The following is a 23,295-nucleotide window of genomic DNA, read 5'->3' as shown; positions in this document are numbered from 1 at the left end:
AACAGAACCATACCACATCTGTGGAGCTTCTCCTGACTCCCGAAGCCACCCTAAGAGCCACTTTGCCTACGTCCTTATCATAGGAATTACCCTAAATGATTATACGACATTGTGATTGTTTGCCCATCTGTTTCCTTCCTAAGATTGTGACCTCTTGGAAGGCAGAAATGGATTTTTCACTGTCAGCTTCAGTCTGTCATAGCGCCTGACAGTTTCCCTAGCATTCTTTGACAATAGCAGAAGCCTAAAGAACTTCCACTCCAAGGAAATACAGAATCCGGGAAAGAATTGTTCCTAGCGATTAGGGAAATCTCGCGAGATTCAGGTCCTGGGAGCCTGGCAAGCCTACGCAGCGACGGTTATTTAGCCGTTGAACTGCCAGCCACCCGGGGCCCACGCGCTCCGGGGCGCTCAGGCTGAGCGATTTCCCGCCTTTTCTGAGGTTCTGAGGCGGGAGCTATTGGTTCTTTCTGTTGCCCTCATAGACCGTATGTAGCAGTTCGCGTGGGCACAGAGCCCATGGTTTCCCGCTAGTTCTTCAAAGGTGAGGGCAGGTGCCCCGAGTTCTTTTCCTGGGGACTGATCCCAGAGCGGGGCGATATTGTGCTACTGCACCACCCCGCCGCTGCCCTCCGCCGTTTTCTTTTGGGGAGTGGTCCAGGAACTTAAGACAGTTCCTCCTGGCGATGTGATGGAATTTAATGGGACAGGAGAAGGGAACGGGCTTTTTTTTCAGGCCAGCGTGGCAGCGGGCGGTGGGGCGAAAGGGAGAAGGAAACGAGGGTTTATCCCGTTGCCCACTCCGCGGTAAGCGACGTTGTAGGGCTCCACTGTAGCGAGAGCCCCGTGGATTCCTTTTTTTTAGCCATTTAGTTTGTAAACATCGCTTTAAAGAATACATAGTGTATTCATGACACACGGTGAAAAAAACTTTCCTTCCCCTCCCGTCCCCCGGGGCGGTAGATATTTACAACCGTAACAGAGAAAATGGAAAAGCAAAAGCCCTTTGCATTGTTCGTACCACCGAGATTAAGCAGCAGTCAGGTGTCTGCGGTGAAACCTCAGACCCTGGGAGGAGATTCCACTTTCTTCAAGGTAAATTTCCATGTGACTCTTAATTGGACTCTTCTTAACTTTAGGGAAATGAAGAAAAGTGTACTTTCTTCCTGGTGGTGTTTTATAATTATTTCTTCTCAATAAATGGTCTCATTTACCCAAGAATTTTGAATCCCATTGCTTTAAATGAACAGTGAGCATTATTGTGTAGGCATCATTCATTTAAATAATGACTGCTGCCATAGAACTCTGCATACATAGTAGAACCTGCTTATTTTAATCCTCCTTCTTTCCGTATTTGATTCGTGGCAACTTACAGGACAGATACTACGAGATAGTAGAATATGTTAGGAGAAAATTAGGAAAATTATCAAGAAAAATGAGGACTATTTGGACAAATGCCTATATATGAGTAATAATTCGTGTTGTGACTGAGCTTCAGATTTGGCTCTGAGCTTCCTAGTGGATAGGGCAAAGAGGGAAATTCATTTATGTAATGGTGTTATCATTGGATAGCAGGAATTATACCAAGTTTCTCAGGTGAAACAGAGCTTTAAAAAAATTATTTAAAAAAACTTATCATGTGGATCCTTATATTGGAGATGCGATGAAGCAATAAATATTTTACTTGTATATGCTGTAAAACAATTCTTGTGGCTGCTATAGGCAATAATATATTATTAAATGCTATTCAATAAAGACAATCTTTAATTCTATCAAGGGAAATCATAAACTGAAGAAATCTACTAATATTATTCTATACTACTAGTTAGATTTACTATTATTCTTGAATACCTACAAACCCATATATTGCGTAATTTATAGTTTAGCTTCATCTTACAAGTGGATATATCTAATTAGAATTTTTTCTTTGTTTATATAGAAAAGGCATTTTATATTTTAAACATTGTATGTACATAAAAGGATTTGCAATTATAGTAACCTCTTTAAGCAGATGTATATTACATATGTATATATTACACTATTAGTATATCAGAGTGGTATGAAACAGCATATTTAAGAACTTCTTTGTGTCTCTAGAGTTTCAACAAATGTACTGAAGATGATTTTGAGTTTCCATTTGCAAAGACTAATCTCTCCAAAAATGGGGAAAACATTGATTCAGGTAGGAGCCTGGAAAAGCAGTGTATCAGCTTATATAGAAACATTGTGTTATATACATCGATAGTTATTGAAAATGTAACATAAGTATTATATTAGTATTCTTGACACAAAAGCTAGATATAATACTTAATATAAAAAATAAGGCTGGACACGATGGCTAACACCTGTAATTCCAGCACTTTGGGAAGGAGGCTGATGGAGGGGGATCACTTGAGGCCAGGAGTTTGAGACCAGCCTGGGCAACATAAGGAGACCCTGTCTGTACAAAAAAAAAACCAACAAACAAACCCCACCACCCCCAAAACTAGCTGCACATGGTGGCATGTGCCTGCAGTCCCGCTACTTGGGAGGCTAAGGTGGGAGGATCATTTGAGCCCTAGAGATGGAGGCTTTGAGGCTGCAGTGAGTCATGATGGGCTCACTAGTCCTCTAGTCTAGGCAAAAGAGCCAGATGCCCTCTCTCTCTCAAAAAAAAAAAAAAAAAAAAAGAAAAAAAAAAGAAAGAGAAAAAGATGTTGGCATATTTAATACCTGTTGTCTTTTATCTTGCAGATCCTGCTTTACAAAAAGTTAATTTCTTGCCCATGCTTGAGCAGGTCAGTTAAGCATAGTATGTGTAGATATAATCTGTTTAGGTAATGAACTGCTTATCTGAAGAAGAAAAAAGTCTTTAGTTACTGCATTACTAGTCTTCTGTATTTAATTGTTATTATTTAGAAGCTCTTATCAGAAGTATTTTCTTATAGAAACATCTATCTTTTTAGGTTGGTAATTCTGACTGTCACTATCAGGAAGGACTAAGAGACTCTGATTTGGAGGTCAGAAGATTTCCCATTCATATTAAATTTCTTGTAATTGGAATATAACTTATTACCTATATGTATATTTCTTTTGAAGCTTCAAAAGGATTATTATTTGATTAATGTTTTAAGATATATCCTTTAAAACCTTCTTTTCTCCTTCTGTATTTTTTGGGTTATGAAAGTTCCATTTATGTAGAGGCAATTTAATTTTAAACCATGAAATCAAGAAGAGGGGAAATGGGTACTATATGTGAAAAGTATAGTATCAAGAGAGTATTTTACAAAATCATCCTTTAATTAATAGATGAAATTGACTGGTTGACTGGTTTATTGTATAAGGAATTTGTAGGACATGCTATATACTTTTGATTTTAGTTATAAAAATATTTCTTATTTATGGCATATAGATGTCTTTAAAATGAAGAGAAATTCCATAGCCTGGTAAGGTACTGTATGTTTGTTGCTGTGATTATGGTATCACAGAATTTAAAATATATATAACTTATTTGTGTATTTTTATAAGAAAAAGTTGTCAACCCACAAAAATTGATGTGATTAAAAATCTCTGATATTTACAATATAATGTGGATTTTAAAAAGGCAGGAAATCTATATAAAAATCAGACTTGATGAAAATTATGTCTTGTGTTCACTTTTATTTTTCTTGTCATTATATTTTAAACTTCATGTCCCTTAGTGAATCTTCAAACTGTTTGTATAATCAAAGTGTTTCAAAACCATTGTTAAGATTTATAGATTTCTTATAGGGTGATTTATTTTAGCTTTTAACCAGCCAGATTCTCTCACTAACTAAAATATTTTTATGGAGCCATTTCATTTTATTCAGCAAGGTATAATTTAGTCAAGTGACCAATAACTTTAATGAAGTAGTTAATATTGCCTTCGTAGTTTAAAAGAGTTAATGTGGCTTTCAGTATGCTATTAGTGCTTAAATTGAGGAGACATTTGGTCTCAACTATTAGTATATGGATATTTTCAGTAGGCAGCCGTAGTTTGGTTATATTAGAATTTTGAACAATTAATTTTTGAAAACCTATTTTAATAGAATTCAGAGGGATTGAGCAGAGTGTATTCAAAACTGTTTAAGGAGGCTGAAAAGATAAAAAAATGGAAAGTAAGTACAGAAGCTGAACTGAGACAGAAAGAAAGTAAGTTACAAGAAAACAGAAAGATAATTGAAGCACAGCGAAAAGCCATTCAGGAACTGCAGGTATGACACAATTTTGAATTGTAAACATAGTATAGTAAATCTTATCATAATACTGTTGAAAGTAGAGTATTATTTGGGATAAATTGGATTGATCTTGTTTTTGTGATGAATATTTTAAGGATAATGCTTTTTAAAAGTTACATCAATACTGGATACATTTTAACTTTAAGAATGAGCATAGAGGACAAGTTGTATAACGCTTAATGCAAATGATTAGGGAAATAATAAATCACTTTATATAAAAATTGATTTAAAGATTCTAATTTATTATAAAGAGTTTCAATTTTTATTCCTATCGATGTTTTATATAAATATATTCCCTTAGAATACAATAATTGTAGGTAACACTTTAAATTTGAAACTGTGTAACTTTATTTTTTTTATTTATTTTTTTGAGACATAGTCTTGCTCTGTCACCCAGGCTGGAGTGCAGTGGCACCATCTCGGCTCACTGCAACCTTTGCCTCCCTGGTTCAAGCGATTCTTCTGCCTCAGCCTCCCAAGTAGCTGGGACTGCAGGCGTGAGCCACCTTGCCCAGCTAATTTTTATATTTTTAGTAGAGATGGGATGCCACTATATTTACCAGGCTGGTCTCGAACTCCTAGACCTCGTGACCCGCCCGCCTCGGCCTCCCAGAGTGCTGGGATTACAGGCGTGAGCCACCGCGCCCAGCCGAAACTGTGTAACTTTATGTGTAGCATAAAGTGAAAAAAATGTTGAGAAAATGTGACATTGTGTTAGGACAAAGAGAAAAACACTACTTCAAAAATATTTAGAGAAGATAATATTGCATTAAAATATTGTTGAATGTTTTTTGGAGATGATTTAGCCATCTTTATTTTAGATTGTTGAAGGCCATATTCTTAAGGGAAATCATAAGCTATTACAAAAATGTTTCCTTTTTATATGGAAAGAAAATAATTCTTTTAGATTATTGTGCATTAGTAAAGAAATACTGCTTAATGATTATATTCATGTTTATTTTTGCTAATAAGCAAAATGTGATGAACTGTTCTGTTTTATAAATTAGTTTGGAAATGAAAAAGTAAGTTTGAAATTAGAAGAAGGAATTCAAGAAAATAAAGATTTAATAAAAGAGTAAGTAGTAATTTAATGAATTTGTTCTTTTTCACATTTTTTATTCCAAATTTACTACTAAAATAATTTTCAAAAACGTATTGAGCACTTTCTGTATGTTATATCATATGAATTTATAAGTAGAATTATATCTGAGTGCTATGGAAAAAGGAAGACATACATTCTTGTGTTTGGCAAACTGTGGTCACTGACTAATAGCTTCACTTTTTAAAATGTCAGGCATCAGGAATAAACATTCCTTGGTATCAAAAAAGATGCCTGATAATTCTGTATCTACAACTACCTATGTATGTTGTCTGTTTCACTGCTGCCTTGAGTACAGTACTTATAAAATAGGGCTTAACTTAGTTCCAAGTTAATTCTTACTCAAATTCCTGTTTTTGAAAATGTAACAGTTTATTTCTACAGAAAAATGATAAGTTAGAAAATTAAGTCTGACTGCCATATGTGTTAGTAACTTCAAGATAGCCACAGGTCTCATCATTCATATAATGAATGCCTAATCAGAAAGTTACCTTATTTTGTGTTTTGAAAGTTAGACATATATTAATTTGTTAATGAATGGCCCAACCTATTCTCATTATTTTTCCTTAGGCAAATCTAGACCTGTTTACTGAAAGTTTATTGATAGCAACTTGGGTAGAAACTTGTTAAGGAGCTGTCACTTTTATTTGTTTATTTATTTTAGTGGCCAGTTACTAGAACTTTTAACTTTTAAAGGGAGGCAATTACTAAATCATCTTTGCTAGTAGTACAGTTAACCCACTGTTTCTTCGTATAGTCATTTATGAATAATGTGATATATGCCAAATATTATATTTTTAAAATTTCTTAAAAATTGTAACAATATATTTCATAACTTATATATTGTGATTTTGCTTTGAGATCAGATTACACACAGGCAAACTCTTTCCTTTGTTTCAGGAATAATGCCACAAGGCATTTATGTAATCTACTCAAAGAAACCTGTGCTAGATCTGCAGAAAAGACAAAGAAATGTAAATATCTTTTTTGTTTTATGTGATTTTATCAATTTATTTTACTGGTAGAGGTGGAGAGGGGAAGAAATTGTCTTTTTAATTTTTCTAACCAATTTGATTTGAACAAATTACATGTGCCTCAGACTATTTTTATATAAGTAATAAGGGGAGTCACAGTTCTTTGACTTTTGAAAGCTCAAAATTTTTTGAAAGGTAATATATGTCAAAAGGTATATTCTTGATATTTATAGTTAATCCTGCTTTCAAGTAAGGTATGATTTTGAGACTAACCTCTATCTGGAACAACTAGGAAATTCAATCAAGAATAAGATACATAGCCATGCTCGTAATAGAAAATACCAGGAGAGGCTTTGCTAAAGCCATTGTATTTATGAATAGTGGTGCAATGTTTATTTTCAATCTAAATAGAATTCTCAAATTTTTCCTAAAGAAACATTCTTTTAAAATATTCTAATATGGTTGTGTTGTATATGTGAAAGAACAGTTTAAAAAAATTTAAGCATGTTTTCGTTTTTTTAAATTGTAAAGTAGGATTTTTTCCCATTTTGATGAAAAATAAAAATGTGTGATTATAAAATATAACTCTTTATTTTTGCTGTAATTTGACACTGGCTTTACTTTGTTTCTGCCAAGAATCCACTGGGAAATACTGTCTACCTGCTTTTTCAGGATATTCTCTATTTTTCTTAGCTAAAAATTTTAATTTGTATCATGCAGCTTACTACTTAACAACTTGGGCTTAAGGATTAGATAGCCTATGCTCAAATTTAGACTTTCAGTTTCTGTCCACCTAGGGAGCTTGAATAATTTGAGTAAATTATGTAGTCTCTTTGTCACTCTGTTTATTAATTAAATGCCTCTTAGTATTGTCCTGAGAATTAAATGTTAATAAATATGCTTAGAACAATGCAAAGTGCTCAATAAATGTTGGGTATTTTATTATTATTATTGTCATTATTTCTAACATTGACTGTTAGGATTTTTTATTCTTTTTTTTTTTTTTTTGAGATGTGGTTTCACTCTTGTTGCCCAAGCTGGAGTGTAATGGTGTGATCTCGGCTCTCTGCAACTGCCGCCTCCTGGGTTCAGGCAATTCTCCTTCCTCAGCCTCCCGAGTAGCTGCGATTACAGGCGTGCGCCACCACACCCAGCTAATTTTTTGTATTTTTAGTAGAAAAGGGGTTTCACCATGTTAGTCAGGCTGGTCTCGACCTCCTGACCTCAGGTGATCCTCCCACTTTGGCCTCTCAAAATGCCGGGGTTACAGGCGTGAGCCACTGTGCCCGGCCAGGTTTTTTATTCTTAGTCCCTGCCTGTAGTACCTTGCTTTTCAAAACTATATATATCTTCCAGAATGTACCATACCACTACCAGCTCCTCTACTATATCCTGTGTATTCAACATTCAAGATTAATTTTTCTGCCTAGACATAAAAAGTGGTAAAAAGTACAGTGATAGGGTAGAAGGACAGTACATTGGCTGTCTTGCAGAAAATAACTTGGGTTAGAGAGACAAGTCTGATAGTTCTTTTTTGTTCTTTTTTTTTTTTTAGACGGAGTCTCACTCTGTGGCCAGGCTGGAGTGCAGTGGCGCAATCTTGGCTCACTGCAACCTCCCGCCTCCAGGGTTCAAGTGATTCTCCTGCCTCAGCCTCCTGAGTAGCTGTGACTACAGGTGCCCGCCACCATGTCGGCTAATTTTTTGTATTTTTAGTAGAGATGGGATTTTACCATGTTGGCCAGGATGGTCTTGATCTCTTGACCACCTGCCTCGGCCTCCCAAAGTGCTGGGATTACAGGCGTGAGCCACTGCGCTGGGTGATAGTTCTTTCTTACATTTAATTTTTAGCTAAGTTAGAAATCAGATGGTGAGGAATGTTTAGAGAACCCAACATTTTTCAAGGTGGTCTCTTTAATAAACTAAAGTTGAGGTATGTCTTGATGTGACATGTAGATCGTTTTTTTTTTTAAAGTCTTGATACTTGCCTTATTGTTAGTGTAAACTCTATGCAGATTCTTGCCTTAAGTTGTTGACCAGTCTTTTTGTTATTGTGCTTTTTTCTTTCTTTTATTCATTCATTCAATATTTTTTTTAGTGCCTGCTATGTCATGAAATCTTCTAGATGCTGATGAAAAACAGCAGTGAACAAAGTCTGTACTCTTACAAGAGTATATATTCCATGGTGTATATGTGCCACATTTTCTTTATCCAGTCTGTCATTGATGGGCATTTGGGTTGGTTCCAAGTCTTTGCTGTTGTAAATAGTGCTGCAATAAACATACATGTGCATGTGTCTTTATAGTAGAATGATTTATAATCCTTTGGGTATACACCCAGTAATGGGATTGCTGGGTCAAATGGTATTTCTGGTTCTATTTCCTTGAGGAACCAACACACTGTCTTCCACAATGGTTGAACTAATTTACACTCCCACCAATAGTGTAAAAGTGTTCCTAGGCCAGGCGCAGGGGCTCACGCCTGTAATCCCAGCACTTTGGGAGGCCGAAGCAGGCAAATCACGAGGTCCAGAGATCAAGACCAGCCTGGCCAACACGGTGAAATCCCATCTCTACTAAAATACAAAAAAATTAGCTGGGTGTGGTGGCACGCACCTGTAGTCCCAGCTACTCAAGAGGCTGAGGCAGGAGAATCGCTTGAACCCGGGAGGCGGAGGTTGCAGTGAGCTGAGATCATGCCACTGCACTCCAGCCTGGCAACAGAGCAAGAGCCCGTCTCAAAAAAAAAAAAGTTCCTATTTCTCCACAGCCTCGCTAGCATCTGTTGTTTCCTGACATTTTAATAATTGCCATTCCAACTGGCGTGAGATGGTATCTCACTGTGGTCTGGATTTGCATTTCTCTAATGACCAATGATGATGAGCTTTTTTTCACGTTTGTTGGTGGCATAAATGTCTTCTTTTGAGAAGTGTCTGTTTATAGCCTTTGCCTACTTTTTGAATGGGGTTCTTTTTTGTCTGTAAAAGAATGAGTTCATGTCCTTTGCAGGGACATGGATGAAGCTGGAAACCATCATTCTCAGCAAACTAATACAGGAACAGAAAACCAAACACCAAATGTTCTCACTCATAAGTGGGAGTTGAACAATGCAAACACATGGACACAGGGAGAGGAACGTCACACACCGGGGCCTGTTGGGGGGTGGGTGGCAAGGGGAGGGAGAGCATTAGGACAAATACCTAATGCATGTGGGGCTTAAAACCTAGATGATGGGTTGATAGGTGCAGCAAACCACCATGGCACATGTATACCTATTTAACAAACCTACACATTCTGCACATGTATCCCAGAACTTAAGAAAAAAGAGTACACAGTCTAGTGAGGGGGGAGGATACAGATCATTAATGAATAAATAAAATATATGTTAGGTGATAACTGCTTAAGGAGGGAATATTTTGGGACAGGGTGATTGGGAAGTTTTTTCTCGTTAAGTGACATTGGGTAGAGACCTGAATAAGGGAGTGGGCCATCTATTTTAGGAAAGAATATTTCAGGCAGAGGAAGCAGTTAAGTGCAAAGTCCCTGAGATGAGAGCCTGTTCAATCTTTTCAGGTCACAATAATGAGGCCACTGTTCTGTATTTCTGACTCTGTATTTTTCATCTTTTTTCTCACTGTACTCCACTCAGGATACTTTTTTCTTTTTCTTTTTCTTTCTTTTTTTTTTTTTTTTTGGCAGAGGGTGGGGTGGTCTCACACTGTTGCCCAGGCTGGAATACAGTGGTTCCATCTTGGCTCACCATAACCCCCGCATCCCAAGCTCAAGCAATCTTCCTACCTCAGCTTCCCAAGTAGCTGGGACTACAGCTGCACACCACCAGGCCTGTCTAATTTTTGTATTTTTTTAGAGACAGGGTTTCACCATGTTGCCCAGGATAGTCTCAAACTCCTGGGCTCAAGTGATCTTCCCACCTTGGCCTCCCAAAATGTTGGGATTATAGGTGTTAGCCACTGCCCTGGCCCACATAATTTCTTCTAACCTCTCTTCCAGTTTACTGATTTTCTATTTAGTTAATTCTTGTCTGTTTTAAAATTTATCAGTTGGTGTCTTAATTTCTGTTATTGTATTTACTGGTTGAGTATTAGCTGGTTCTTTAAAAATTTGTAGTGTCACTTTCCAGAATTTTAAGTTCTTTGCTGACTTTTTAAAGCTCTACTTTTTATCTCTATGAACATAATAAACATAGTTGTATCCAATAATGCCAATGTCTGCAATACCTTGGGGTCCATTTCTGTGATTTTTTTGCCATAGATCCTAGTTTTATTGGTTATCTCATCAGCTATCTTAGATAATAATTAATAATTTGAGACTTAGAATGGCTTAATTTTCCTAGTTCATTGAATGTTCAGCAATTCTGGATTATATCCTGGATTATGTTGTGAGAATCTGAGTCTGCTTCAGATTTCCTAGAGAATGTTTATTTGTTTATTTTCTAACAGGGAGTCAGCTCACTTAGGTTTAGAATAGGTTCTGTCTTGCCTTTTCAGTGTGGGTGTTCCAATATCAGTTCAAATTTCAATTCCTTTGCTGTGCTGCCCTGGGTCTATTTCATGTATGCTGTACTCAAGGATAGTTCTGGGACTTGGGTAGTGTTTTATGCAGAGTCCAGTTTGCAAAGCTTTTGCCCCATGCATGTATAGCCTCTCCGATTATCAACATACCTCACCAGAGTGGCATGTTTGTTACAATTGATGAACCTACATTGGCACATCATAATTGTCCAAAGTTCATAGTTTACATTAGTGTTCACTCTTGGCATTGTACACTCTATGGATTTGGACAAATATGTCCGCCATTATAGTGTAATACAGAATAGTTTCATTGCCCTAAAATTCTGTGTTCTGCCTGTTGATTCTCTACACCCTACCCTGGTAACCACTGATCTTCTAACTGTCTCCATAATTTTGCCTTTTCCAGAATGTTATGTAGTTCGAATCCTATAGTATGTAGGCTTTTCAGATTGGCTTCTTTCACTTAATAATATGCATTCAAGTTTCCTCCATGTCTTTTCATCACTTGATAGCTCATTTTTTAAGCACTGAATAGTATTCCATTCATTGTTTGCACATACCACAGCTTATTTATCCATTCACCTACTAAAGGACATCTTGGTTGCTTCCAAGTTTTGGCAGTTATGAATAAAGCTGCTATAAATATCCATGTGCAGGCTTTTGTGTGGACATTTTAAACTCCTTTGGGTAAATACCAAGGAGCACAATTCCTGGATCACATGGTAAAAGTATGTTTAGTTTTGTAAGAAATTGCCAAACTGTCTTCCAAAGTGGGTGTACAATTTTTTATTTCCACCAGCAGTGAATGAGAGTTTCTGTTGTTCTATACTCTCACCAGCATTTGGTGTTGTCAAAGTTCTGGATTTTGGCCATTCGAATAGGGGTGTGTATTGGTATCTCTTTGTTGTTCTAAATTGCATTTCTCTGATGACATATGATGGGAATCTTTCCAAGTGATTATTTGCCATCTGTATGTCTCCTTTGGTAAGGTGTCTGTTAAGGTCTTTGTCCCATTTTTTAATCAGTTTGCGTGTTTTCTTATTGTTGAGTTTTAATCAACAATAAGAAAAAAGACTTAACAATTTTGAGTCTTTGTATATTATAGAAAACAGTCCTTTATCAGATGTTTCTTTTGCAGACATTTTCTCCCAGTCTGCGGCTTGTATTCTCATTCTCTTGACATTATCTTTTGGAGAGCAGAAGTTTTTAATTTTAATGAAGTCCAGCTCATTAATTATTTCTTTCATGGATTGTATCTAAAAAAAAAAGTCATCGTGATACCCAAGATCATCCAGGTTTTCTCCTATTTATCTTGGAGTTTTATGGTTTGTATTTTACATTTAGGTCTATGATACATTTTGAGTTAATTTTTGTTAAGGGTGTAAGATCTGTGTCCAGATTCTTTTTTTTTTTTTTTTTGCACGTAGATGTCCACTTGTTTCAGCATCATTTGTTGAAAAGACCATCTTTTCTCTATTTTATAGCTGTTACTCCTTTGTCAAATATCAGTTGACTATATTTGTTTGGGTCTATTTGTTACTCCTTTGTCAAAGATCAGTTGACTATATATATTGGGTCTATTTCTGGACTCTCTATTTTGTTCCCTTGATTTCTTTGTCCTTTTTCCCCACCAATCCCTCACTATGTTGATTACTGTAGCTTTATAGTAAGTCTTGAATTTGAGTAGTATCAGTTCTCCAACTTCGTTCTTCTCCTTTAATATTGTGTTGGCTCTTCTGAGTCTTTTGCCTCACCATATAAACTTTAGAATCAGTTTGTAGATATCCACAATATAACTTGCTGAGATTTTTATTGGGATTGCATTGAATCCGTAGATCAAGTGGGGAAAGATTGACATCCTGACAATATTAAATCTTCCTATCCATGATCATGGAATCGTTCTCTATTGATTTAATTGTTATTTGATTGTTTTCATCAAAATTTTATAGTTTTCCTCATATAGATCTTGCACATGTTTTGTTAGATTTGTACCTAAGTATTTCATTTTTTTTGTATACTAATGTAAATGGTATTGTGTTTTCAATTTCAAATTCCACTTATTCATTGCTGGTGTATAGGAAAATGATTGACTTTTGTATAGTATATTAATCTTGTATCGTGCAACCTTGCTGTAATTGCTTATTAGTTCCAGGATTTTTTTTGTTAATTCTTTCAAATTCTCTGTATAGACAGTTATGTTATCTGTGAATAAAATAGTTTTTATTTCTTTTTTCTCAATCTGATTCCATTTGTTTCCTTTTTTTGTTTTATTGTATTAATTAAAACTTTAAGTACAATGTTCAAAAAGAATGGCGAGAGGGGACATCCTTGCCTTGTTCCTGATCTTAGTGGGAAAGCTTCTAGTTTCTCACCATTAAGTATGATATTAGCTATAGGTTTCTGTAGATATTCTTTACTAGGTTGAGCAAGTTCCCTTCTATTCCTAGTTTACTAAGAGTTTTTATCATGAATGGGTGTTGGATTTTGTCAAATAATTTTTCCATATCTATTGATATGATCATGTGATTTTTTAGCCTGTTATGTGATGGATTACAATAAGTGATTTAAAATGCTGAGCCAGCCTTGCATACCTTGACTGCATCCCATTTGGTTGTGTTGTATAATTCTTTTTGTACTTTTTTTTTTTTGAGACAGAATCTTGCTCTGTCACCCAGGCTGGAGTACAGTGGCTATTCACAGGCGTGATCATAGCTCACTATAGCCTTGAACTCCTGGGCTCAAGTGATCCTCCTGCCTCAGCCTCCTCAGTGACTGAGACTATAGGTGTGTGCCACTGCACCCAGATAATTTTTAAAATTTCTTTTTAGAGATGGGATCTTGCTATGTTGCCCAGGCTAGTCTCAAACTTTTGGCCTCAAGCAATCCTTTCACTTCAGTCTCCTGAGTAGCTGGAATTGGGATTATAGGTGTGGGCCACTGTGTTATACATTGTTGGATTTGATTTGCTAATGTTTTGTTGAGTATTTTTGCATCTAAGTTCACGAGAGATATTTGTCTGTAATTTTCTTATAATGTCTTTGTCTGATTTTGGTATTAGGGTACTGCTGGCATCATAGAATTAGTTAGAAAATAGTCCCTCTGCTTCTATCTTCTGAAAGAGATAGTAGAGAATTGGTATAGTTTCTTCCTTAAATGTTTGTAGAATTCACCAGTGAAGCTGGCAGGCCTGGTGCTTTCTGTTCTGGAGGGTTATTAATTATTGACTTAATTTCTTTAATAGATATAGGCTTATTCAGATTGCCTGTTTTTAATTCCATGAGTTTTGGCAGTTGTGTCTTTTGACAGTTGGCCCATTCCATTTAGGTTAGCAAATCTGTGGGCATAGAATTGTTCATAATATTTCTTCATTTTAACATCCATGAGGTTTGTAGTGATGTCTCCTTTTTCATTTATGGATTAGTAATTTGAATCCTCTCTCTCTTTTTCTTAGCCTGGCTAGAATTTATTGATTTTATTGATCTTTTCAAACAACGAGCTTTTGGTTTCATTGATTTTTTAAAATATTGATTTTCTGTTTCCACTTTCATGGTTTTTACTCTAATTTTTATTACTTCTTTTCTCCTTCTTACTTTGGATTTAATTTGCTCTTCTCTTTCTAGTTGCCTACAGTGGAAACTTAGATGATGGATTTCAGATCATCTTTTCCAATTTATGCATTCAATGCTATAAATTTCCCTCTCAGTTTTTCCTGTATCCCACGGATTTTGATAATATGTGTTTTAATTTTCATTTAGTTCAAAATATTTTTGAATTTCTCTTGAGATTTCTTCTTTGACTCAGGTGGTATTTAGAAGTGTCTTGGTTGATCTCCAGGCATTTTGTGATTTTCCAGCTATCTTTCTGTTATTTATTTCTGATTTAATTCCATTGTGATCTGAGAGCAGATACTGTACAATTTATAATCTTTTAAATTTGTTAAGGTGTGTTTTATGGCCCAGAATATGGTCTATCTTGATGAATGTTCCATGTGAGCTTCAATGGACTATGCATTCTGTTATTGTTGGATTAAGCAGTCTGTAAATGTCAAGGTGATTGATGGTTTTATTGAATCCAACTACAGGTTAAGCAGCCCTAATCCAAAAATCCCAAATCTAAAATACTCCAAAATCCAATTGAGTGCCAAAATGATGCTCAAAGGAAATGCTCATTGGAGCGTTTCAAATTTTGGATTTTCAGATTGGGGATGCTCAACTGGTAAAGACAATGCAAATATTCCAAAATCTAAAAAAAAAAATCTGAAATCTGATATATTAATTGTTCTGGTCCCAAATATTTTGGATAAGGGACACTCAACCTACATGTCTTACTGATTTTCTTCCTGCTGGATCTGTCCATTTCTGATAGAGATGTTGAAATCTTCAACTATAATAGTGGATTAATTTATTTCTCTTTGCAGTTCTACCAGTTTCTGCTTCACGTATTTTGACACCATATTGTTAGGACTATACATGTTAAAAATTGTTATATCTTCTTGGAGAATTGACCCAAAAGCATTTTATTTTTATTTATTTATTTATTTTTTGAGACAGGGTCTTGGTCTGTTACCTAGACTGCAGTGCAATGATGTGATCATAGTTCACTGCAGCCTTGAAATCCTGGGCTCAAGTGATCTTCTTACCTCAGCCTCTTGAGTAGTGGGGACTATAGGTGTGTACCACCACTCCTGGCTAATTTTTCTATTTTTTGTAGAGATGGGGTTTGCTACGTTGCCTAGGGTGGTCTCGAACTCTTGGGCTCAAGTGATCCTCCATCCTCAGCCTCTCAAAGTACTGGGATTACAGGCATGAGCCACTGTGCCCAGCTCTAAAAGCATTTTGAAATGGCCCTCTTTATATCTGACAACTTTCCTTGCTTTGAAGTTGGCTGTGTCTGAAATTAATATAGCTACTCTTTTTATATGATTATTTGCCATCCATATGTCTCCTTTTGTAAGGTGTCTGTTCAGGTCTTTGGCCCATTTTTTAATCAAGTTGCTTGTTTTCTTAATGTTGAATTTTAATCAACAATAAGAGAAAAGACTTAACAATATTTGAGTCTTTGTATATTATAGATAACAGTCCTTTATCAGATGTTTCTTTTGCAGACATTTTCTCCCAGTCTGTGGCTTGTATTCTCATTCTCTTGACATTCTCTTTTGTAGAGTAGAAGTTTTTAATTTTCTTTTGATTAGTGTTAATATGCTTTCTTGTGCTTAGTGTTAATATGGTATGTCTTTATCCATTTACTTTTATTCTAGATGTGATTTTACATTTAAAGTGAGTTTCTTATAGACAGCATGTAGTTGGGTATTTTTTTTTGATCCACTCTGACAATCTCTTAGTTGGTCATTTAGACTATTGTCACTCAAAGTGATTATTGATATAGTTGGATTATTATCTACCACATTTATTACTGTTTTTCTATTTGTTGTCCTGTTCTTTGTTCCTATTTTTGTCTTTTACTCTTTTTATGCTATTTGTGGTTTTAATTGAGCATTTTATGTGATTCCATTTTCTCTCCTTTCTTAGAAATATTAGTTATACTTCTATTTTTACTTTTTAAAGTGATTTCACTAGAGTTTGCAATATATATTTACAGTAATCCAAGTCGACTTTCAAATAACCCTCTGCTGCTTCAAGGTTACAATGAGTACCTTATAATTCTTTTCTCCCATCTTTTTTTTTTTCTTTTTTTTTGGATACAGAGTCTTGTTCTATTGCCCAGATTGGAGTGCAGTGGTGCCATCTCAGTTCACCACAACCTCCACCTTCTAGGGTCAAGTGATTCTCGTGCTTCAGCCTCCTGAGTAGCTGAAATTACAGGTGCCCACCACCAAGCCCGGCTAATTTTTGTATTTTCAGTAGTGACGGGGTTTTGTCATGTTGGCCAGGCTGGTCTTGAACTCTTGACCTCAAGTGATTCACCCTCCTCTGCCTCCCAAAGTGCTGGGATTATAGGCTTGAGCCACCAGGCCCGGCTGGCCTCCTCCCATCTTTTGTATCATTGCTGTCATTAATTTCTTTTATGTAAAGCATAAATAAGCATTTATAATCTAATACATTGATGTTATTTTTTTGGTTTGTTTTTTTGTTTTTTGAGGCAGAGTCTCATTCTGTTGCCCAGGCTGGAGTGCAGTGGCATGATCCTGGCTCACTGCAACCTCCGCCTCCTGGGTTCAAGTGATTCTCCTGCCTCAGCCTCCTGAGTAGCTGGTATTACAGGCATGTGCAATGACACCCTGCTAATTTTTGTATGTTTAGTAGAGATTGAGTTTCGCCATGTTGGCCAGACTGGTCTTGAACTCCTGACCTCAAGTGATCCAACTGCCTTGGCCTCCCAAAGTGCTGGGATTACAGGTGTGAGCCACTGCGCCTGGCCCATTATTGGTATTACTATTTTTGACAAACTTGTATGTTAGATCAATTAAGAATGAGAAAAATAAGTTATTTAGCCTTCACTTCTTTCTGCATTGATGCTCTTTTTTTCTTTCTTTTTCTTTTTTTTTGGTAGAGATGGGGTCTTGCTATGTTATCCAGGCTGGTTTTGAACTTCTGGCCTCAAGTGATCCTCCCACTTTGGCCTCCCAAAGCACTGGGATTACAGATGTGAGCCACTGAGACCAGCTGTTGCTCTTTTTTTTCTTTGTAGAGATCTGAATTTCTTACATAAATCATTTTCTTTCTCTTTAAATAATTTCTTTTAACATTTCTTGGAAGGCAGGTCTGCTGGCAACACATTCTGTCAACTTTTGTCAGAGAAAGTATTTCTTCACTTTTGAAGGATAGTTTCTCAAATTACAGAATTCTGTGTTGCTGGTTTTTTCTCTCAACATTTTAAATATTTTACTCCATTCTATTCTTGCCTGCGTGGTTTCTGAGGAGGAGTCAGATGTAATCTTTCTTTTTGCTCCTCTGTAGGTAAAATGTTTTTTTCCTCTAGCTTTATCTTTGATTTTCTGTAGTTTGAATGTAATATGCATAGGTGTAGTGTTTTTGGCATTTATCCTGCTTTCTGTTCTCTGAGCTTCCTGGATCTGTGACTTGGTGTCTGAAATTAATTTAGGGAAAATTCTCAGTCATTATTGTTACAAATTTTTTTAATGTTCCTTTTTCTCTTTCTTCTCCTTCTGGTATTCCCATTATACTTTTTGTAGTTGTCTCACAGTTCTTGGATATTCTGTTCTGTTCTTTCTAGTCTTTTTTCTCTTTGCCTTTGAGTTTTTGAGGTTTCTGTTGAAATATCTTCAACTTCAAAGATTTCTTTCCTCAGCTGTGTCTAGTCTACTAATAAGCCCTTCATTTCTTCGTTTTATTTTTTTTAGAGACAGCATCTTTCTATGTTATCTAGGCTGGTCTCCAACTCCTGGCCTCAAGTAATCATCTTGCCTGAGCCTTCTGAGTGGCTGGGATTATGGGAATGAGCCCCCACCACCCACAAGCCCTTCATTTCTGTTACAGTGGTTTTGATCTGTAGCATTTTTGTTTTGAGTCATTCTTAGAATTTTCACCTATCTCTTTAAATTGCTTATCTATTCTTGTGTGATATCTACTTTATCTAATAGAGCCCTTAGTATATCAATCATAGTTTTTCTAAATTACTGGTCTGGGATAATTCTGACATCCTTAACTGTATCGGAGTCTGGTTCTGACGCTTGTCTTGTCTTGTCAAAGTGTATTTTTTGCCTTTTAGTATGCTTGTATTTTTATTGTTTTGGATAGCTACACATGATGTACTGGGTAAAGGAATTGTTGTAATGTGCTGGTAAAGTATAGGGGGACGAGTGTTCTGTAGACCTGTGGTTAGGTCTCAGTTTTTTAGCAAATTTTTGCCTCCAGATTATGAACTTCATACATACTTCTCAGCCCTTGCATCCTTCTCCTCCTTAGATGGGACAAGGTGGTAGAGTGGGCTGCAGTTGGGAATTTCCCATTTTCCATCTGGATGGCTAGAGGGGGATGGAGTTGGATATTTTCCTTACTTCACATGGAAGGCTAGAGCTGTCTGGAATTGGGTATTTCCCTTCCCCCAGGTTAGTTAGGCTTTGACAAATTCCCAGCAGATTTTGCTCTCCCAAGGGAGGCCTTGTTAAGAACGGGACACATTGGTGTAGTTCAAAACGGCTTTTCCTGTCAGAAGCACAAGGGGATGTTTTTCCTATGTTCATTGTGAGAAACCTGGTAGTGCTCCAGAAGGTTAAACTCACAAGAATCTGGGGCCTCTCTGATGACTGGGTCTCCACAGAGGTTTTTTTATTTTTATTTTTTGAGATAGAGTCTCGCTCTGTCGCCCAGCTCACTGCAACCTCTGCCTTCTGGGTTCAAGTGATTCTCATGTCTCAGCCTTCTGAGTAGCTGGGACTATAGGCCTGTGATACCATGCTTGGAGAATTTTTGTATTTTTAGTAGAGATGGGGTTTTACCACGTTGGCCAGGGTGGTCTTGAACTCCTGGCATCAAGCAACCTGCCAACCTCTGCCTCCCAAAGTGCTAGGATTACAGGCGTGAGCCACCACACCTAGCCTCCACAGAGTGTATCTCTCAGATTTGTTTACACTGAATTTCCAGCAATGTGTCAATTATAGTTCAGGTTTTCTTTCCCTGACTCTGGTTCCCACAGAGTTTTCTGCTTATGGGTTTCTGCCCTGGTAAGTTGTAATTCTCTCTGTGTTTGCCTGTCTCTCCAATTTTGGGGTAGTAGTTTGCCCTGCGACTTTACTTCTCTTAAGGATCTGAGAAGAGTTGTTAATTTTTTAGTTTGTTCAGCTTTTTACCTGTCATTAGGATGGAGCAGTGACTTCTAAGCTTCTTCACAACAGGCTGGACCCAAACAGCTTTTGATGCAACTTAAAAAGACCTAGTAATGATTTAGATAACCCAATGTTCATCATTAACACAGAATTTTAAATATTTTAATGTTTTCTGGAGGCATTTTGAGTATCGTCTTGTTGACATCTTATTTTAAAATTTAATCTTGAAATTTTTATATTAACAATAGATGAATATGAACGGGAAGAAACCAGGCAAGTTTATATGGATCTAAATAATAACATTGAGGTGAGTGTTAATGAAATCTGAGTATTTTAAACATAGGAATTTCTGAGCAAATTAGAGGGATTGCTACAAAGATATGGACAACTATTCTTACTAAAAAGATTATTATTTATTTGTTGATATATTATTGTATCACTAATAAAATTCCTAAGGTTCTACACTATAAGCATTAATGTTTTGTTATGTAGGAGCTTTTTGATTTACATGTTAGTGACATCGCTTAATTTATCAAATATTTACTGACTCTTGTCAGAAATCAGCACATTGTGACACATAACCATTAATTTGAAAACATATAAAGTATTATTCATCTGTGTCTGGCTTCTGTTTACCTTTGTTTTCTCATCTCCTGTCATTGTCCACTTTGCTTTTCTGCTATAGTCACTCTTTTATGTTTCTCAAATTTGCCAAGGTCTTTCTGATTGTGGTTCTTTGAATTCGTACCCTTTTCAGAACTTTTATGTCTAAGATCTTATGCACATTTCTAAACTTCATTCTGCTTTTTTGTTATTCTCGCCTTAATACTTTATCTAAAATTTCTATTTGATTATTCTATATATATCCACCTCATTTAACTTTTCTGAAGAGCACGTAAAGCTACATGGCATTTATTTGATATATGTATGTGTGTGTGTTTGTGTATTTGTATTCTTTTTTACACTTTATTGTAAGTTCCAGTAGGGTAGAGACTTTGTCTTCTTTTTGTTTTTTTTTTTTTTTTTTTTTGAGACAGACTCTCGCTCTGTCGCCCAGGCTGGAGTGCAGTGGCGCAATCTCGGCTCACTGCAAGCTCCGCCTCCCGGGTTCACGCCATTCTCCTGCCTCAGCCTCCGGAGTAGCTGGGACTACAGGGGCCCGCCACTACGCCCGGATAATTTTTTGTATTTTTAGTGGAGACGGGGTTTCACCGTGTTAGCCAGGATGGTGTCGATCTCCTGACCTCGTGATCCGCCCGCCTCGGCCTCCCAAAGTGCTGGGATTACAGGCGTGAGCCACCGCGCCCGGCCGAGACTTTGTCTTCTATCCCTATTGCCTAAAACAGTTCCTGGCACATAATAGGCACTCAGTAATTAATTAATTAATTAACCTGATTTTACAAAGCAAGATTTGTTGAATGCTGAATGAACACATGCTGCCAGATGATGGAAGTGTAACTTTGGATTCATGGGGAGAGGCCTCACATTAGTGGAGAAGACATAAATAAATAAGCACAAATAAATATAAAATTACAGATTTTGATGCATGCTATTAAGTAAATGGCTGGTGTACCAACAATCCATTTGCTGCTATTTTGTATTGTATAACATGTTGCCAGTGCATTTAAGCATCTGGGAAACTAACATAAGGCCCTCTTAATACATTTTTAGTAAGTAATTCAAATTACAGTGTTTTAGTTATTCCAAATTGTGTGGTTTTAAATTTAATGATCACATTATACAAATTCACATGATATAATGTTTTCATAGTTTGAAGAAAGCTATTTAAAAAAATTTAAGTATGATTCTTAAAAGTTAAACTTTATATTTCAGAAAATGATAACAGCTTTCGAGGAACTTCGTGTGCAAGCTGAGAATTCCAGACTGGAAATGCATTTTAAGTGTAGGTATAGGCATCTTACTTAATTTTTATATTACTGTTTTGCTATTTATATTTTTATCAGATTCCATTAATGTTTTCATCTCTTTAGCCTGATGCTCTCAATTATTTTCTATTTTCTTTATTTCTGTAAGCCCCTCTAAATCTTGTGGAATGTGGCAGGGAATTAATATTTGTTAAAAATGGTTTTGGGCTTTAAAACTACATCTTTCATGAAATCAAACTAATTTTATTTTTTTTTTAGAAATGTGATTTGGTCTCTTTTTACATATCTTGGCATAGTATGCATGTTAAAATAATTGTATATGTATCATATTATATATATTTAAAACCTGTTGTTTCAGATTAGTGTGTTTTAGAGAATAAACTTTTATATATAAGAATTGTAGAATTTTAGGTTGTTAAAACTGGTATTATTTATATTTACTATTTTACTAAACAGAAAGGAAGAAAACAGCAATATTAGCTCATTACAAACTTTTAGTTTAATATAATTTAGAGATAAATAAGGAGGTGAAATAAACTTTAAATTTTGTTTGTAATAGAAATGTTATACAATTATGTTATGACATTACAGTATATTTGTTTTATTTTTAAAGTAAAGGAAGATTATGAAAAAATCCAACACCTTGAACAAGAATACAAGAAGGAAATAAATGACAAGGAAAAGCAGGTGTTTTAAAAAACCAACTCTTTGTATTCTTTATATTTGCTAATTCATTAAAAACTTAAAATTTCAAAGGAAGTTTATATTTGCTGAATGTATGATAAATTCCTATGAGAGAATTTTAATATTATACATATATAAATATTTAGCCTTTAGACTCACTTAATTTTCATTGACTCAAATATGTACTCACTCTAGCTTTTTTGTGTTTTAATCAATTATTCTTCTATAATATTTATATCAGTGGGTAATAGGATATTGCCTCAAAATATATTATTTTGTGAGGACTTTTGTTCAGACAAAAACTTCATGAAATGTATAGGTGATCATTGACTACTCAACTTACATTTTGCAGTTTGTTTTGAAATGTGCTATTCATAATACCAATGAAGAGGAACTAAAACATTCTGTTGCGTCTTTCTTTTTTCTTTTTTAGCCTAAGAAAACAAGACACAGATGTTTTTTATATTAATGTCATGTAGTGGAAGACTTGAAAATGTTAACTCTATATCCTTAGGCATTCACAAGAGTGTTTCAGATTATTATTATGCCATCTCTATCAGTTTCAAGTCTTCTGCTTCCCAAATGGAAAGCAATATATATAATAGAATCCTCTTCTATTTCTCACTATATTTGCAGTTTTTCTTGTCTAATTTGCCACAAGATGTCTTCTAATATGGTTAACAGGGATATCTACTTAATAATTTAAAAAATTAATTCACAGTACAGAGAGGATAATAAAAACCACAAAAATAGAGTGAAGTACTGAAGTGCTTTTTGGAGTCCTAGGTGCATGGGCAGAGCTTACAGATTGTTGGGCTTCCTTGTAAAATGATGGCATGGCCAGCTAGTGTTTTTGCTGAGGACTTCTAAATGTCGTTATTTGTAACACTTTTTTTGCTGGGGGTTTCTAAATTCTTGCTTGTGGATATAAACTTGGCTGATGGCATTCTGGAGCTGAATTGGGCAGGATAGCAAAGACAGACTGAATCTTACCATTATATATGTTGACTTTTCCATTATATATACCCCCACCCATCCCTGTGCCTGGAATACCCATGTTTAGAGATTGCCTTTTTCAATTTGATATGCCACTGTCTCTTACAAAGGTAATAGGGCCAGTTCTCTGACTACATTGGC

At 35.8% G+C, this 23,295-nt stretch overlaps 1 protein-coding gene across 5 annotated transcripts in view; it reads left to right on the top strand.

Annotated features, from left to right (window-relative positions):
* The first annotated feature begins 317 nt into the window (after positions 1 to 317).
* SYCP1 (synaptonemal complex protein 1) overlaps positions 318 to 23,295 on the top strand; it is a 146,761-nt gene continuing 123,783 nt past the window's right edge. For 3 of the 5 annotated variants that reach the window (XR_008512809.1, XM_054529179.1, XM_002810393.3), the window contains exons 1-11: positions 318 to 544; positions 964 to 1,095; positions 2,098 to 2,182; positions 2,734 to 2,777; positions 2,946 to 2,999; positions 4,050 to 4,214; positions 5,246 to 5,313; positions 6,238 to 6,311; positions 19,837 to 19,895; positions 21,422 to 21,491; positions 22,088 to 22,161. Coding sequence is in view for 4 of the 5 variants with exons in the window: in XM_054529179.1 (XP_054385154.1) it covers positions 988 to 1,095; positions 2,098 to 2,182; positions 2,734 to 2,777; positions 2,946 to 2,999; positions 4,050 to 4,214; positions 5,246 to 5,313; positions 6,238 to 6,311; positions 19,837 to 19,895; positions 21,422 to 21,491; positions 22,088 to 22,161 (801 nt within the window). In the remaining variant the exon portion in view is untranslated. The other 2 variants (XM_054529188.1, XM_054529173.1) reach the window with 1 other exon arrangement.

This window comes from Pongo abelii, chromosome 1, assembly GCF_028885655.2.
Source record: "Pongo abelii isolate AG06213 chromosome 1, NHGRI_mPonAbe1-v2.0_pri, whole genome shotgun sequence".
NCBI lineage: Eukaryota > Metazoa > Chordata > Mammalia > Primates > Hominidae > Pongo > Pongo abelii.
This window is presented reverse-complemented; position numbering and strand designations above follow the sequence as displayed.